Here is a 2,500-nt window from a genome sequence, read left to right as displayed (position 1 = left end):
CGTTTCCTTCACGATCTTCAGGTTCATCGTTGGGATGACGTATGACACGCACTACAATGCGGTTTATATCCTGTGTGAGTGGGGTTGGATCCTGATGTTTTTGCTTTTGTTGTTTTTGTTGTCGTTTTTATTACTGTTATTTCATCGTTGTTGTTATTATCATTGCTATTATTACTGTTATCATCATCATCATCATCATCATCTTTATTATCATCCTAATTATCTTTATTATTATCATCATTTATTATCATGATTATCATCATCATTATCATTATCATTATTACCATCATTATTATTATCATCACTGTTAGTCTTATTGTGATCAAAATTTCTGTTATTGCTATCATATATATATATATATATATATATATATATATATATATATAATATATATATATATATATATATATATGTATGTATATATATATATTATATATATATATATACATATATATATATATATATATATATATATATATATATATATATATATCAATCCCTCCATCCCTACTCCACACCCGTGCCCCAGTGCTGGAGTACGTGTCGACCGAGTACCGGTCCATCATGGGCAACGTGCCTATCCTGACCTTCCTGACGGGGGCCATGTGCGCCATGCCCTGGGTCGCCTGGGGCCTCGCCGACTGGTCGCTCTTCGCCGTCGCCATGCACACGCCGCAGCTCTTCTGCCTCTTCTTCTACTGGTGGGTGGTCGCTGGGTTACTCTTTTTCTGTTTCTGTCTGTCTGTCTGTCTGTCTCTGTCTATCACGGTCTCTCTTTATCTATCTATCTCTTTATTTCTTTCTCTCTCTCTCTCTCTCTCTCTCTCTCTCTCTCTCTCTCTCTCTCTCTCTCTCTCTCTCTCTTCAATTATCTATCTGTCTACCCATTTGAATAGTTATATCTAACAATATATATAGATAGATAGATAGATGATTGATAGACAGATAGATAGATAGATGATTGATAGATAGATAGATAGATGATTGATAGATAGATAGATAGATATAGATATAGATATAAACATATATATATACATAAATATATACATATATATATATATATATATATATATATATATATATATATATATATATATACATACATATCTGTGTGTGTCTGTGTCTGTGTGTACATACACACATTTCTCCCACACTCTACTCCTACTGCAGCACCTGCCTTTCCCTCTAGGATGCTCCCAGAGTCTGCTCGCTGGCTGCTCGGTCAGGGTCGCGTGGAGGACACCGTGAGGATCATCCGACGAGCAGCAAAGGTCAATGGCAGAACACTTTCGCCGAGGGTGCTGCAGGATCTACAGGTCAGGCCAGGTCAGGGAAGATCAGGGAGGCTGGGGGAGGGGGGTAACAGAGGAGGAAGAGGAAATGAAGGGATTGGGTTGGGAGAAGAGGAAGAGGAGGATAAATTGGGAGAAGGAGGAGGGGAGAGGAGAATATGAGGAATTGGGGGATATAAAGGAATATGTAGACGAAGAGAAAAGGAAGAGGAGGAGGAGGAAAGAGAAAGAGAATGAGAGGATCATTAAGTGATAAAGAGGGAGAAAGGAGGGAGGAGGAGGAGGAGGAGGGGAAAGAATGTGAGAAGGGACGGGAGATGAGGAAGATTAAGAGAAGAGAAAGGGGAAGTGTAGAAGAGGGGAAGAATGGAGACGAAGGAGGAGGAGATAGCAGAGGAAAAGGAAGAGGAGGAGGATACACGATGATGAGAAATAAGGGGGGAAGAAGATGGAGGAGGAGGAAATGGAAGACGAAGAAGAGGGTGAAGATGAAAATGTAAGAAATTGAAATCGAATGAGAAAAAGAAAAGAAAAGGAAAAGAAGAAGAAGAAGAAGAAGCATGGAAAGATAGAGAGAAGAAGGAAAAGAAAATGAAGGCGAAGCAAAGAGGTAATAATAAATATTCAGATCATTTGTGCTTAACATGCTCCTTCGTCCAAATTAGTCAACTTCATATATAATCAATTTCTCGAGTAAGATTGGAGCGTCAGCCTTCATAATTGTATATTTTGTCAAACGTTTCTATAAACCTTTCAGTGAATTTGGGTACAAATGTATTTCATTGAAACTGATATTTGTGACAGATGCAGTAATACAAGCTACAATGTGATAGGGACAGCACTTTTCTGTTTTCCTATCTTTCTCTCCATATCTTATCGTTTATTGCTTCTCTTTTCTCTCTCTCTCTCTCTCTCTCTCTCTCTCTCTCTCTCTCTCTCTCTCTCTCTCTCTCTCTCTCTCTCTCTCTCTCTCTCTCTCTCTCTCTCTCTCTCTCTCTCTCTCTCTCTGTTTTTCTTATGTTTTGATAATCCATTCTTTCTTTCTCTCTCTCTCTCTCTCTCTCTCTCTCTCTCTCTCTCTCTCTCTCTCTCTCTCTCTCTCTCTCTCTCTCTCTCTCTCTCTCTCTCTCTCTCTCTCTTTCTCCCCATCTCTCATTTCTTATCCTCCATTCTCTTTCTCCTTCTCTTATTCTTGCAGTTTTAGATCA

At 39.0% G+C, this 2,500-nt stretch overlaps 1 protein-coding gene across 1 annotated transcript in view; it reads left to right on the top strand.

The window, feature by feature from the left end:
* Nucleotides 1–2,500, top strand: part of LOC122259901 (solute carrier family 22 member 3) — a 28,677-nt gene that overhangs the window by 18,601 nt on the left and 7,576 nt on the right. Inside the window, exons 5-7 of the mRNA XM_086544901.1 lie at nt 1–74; nt 530–701; nt 1,190–1,316. The exon at nt 1–74 is cut by the window's left edge and continues 185 nt beyond it. Coding sequence (XP_086401027.1) covers nt 1–74; nt 530–701; nt 1,190–1,316 — 373 coding nt within the window. The remainder of the gene's footprint in view (nt 75–529; nt 702–1,189; nt 1,317–2,500) is intronic.

Source organism: Penaeus japonicus, unplaced genomic scaffold, assembly GCF_977035675.1.
Source record: "Penaeus japonicus unplaced genomic scaffold, GWHDUDI00000001_assembly GWHDUDI00000002, whole genome shotgun sequence".
In the NCBI taxonomy this organism is placed as follows: Eukaryota; Metazoa; Arthropoda; class Malacostraca; order Decapoda; family Penaeidae; genus Penaeus; species Penaeus japonicus.
Note: the sequence above shows the minus strand (reverse complement) of the source record. Positions and strands in the feature narration are given on the sequence as shown.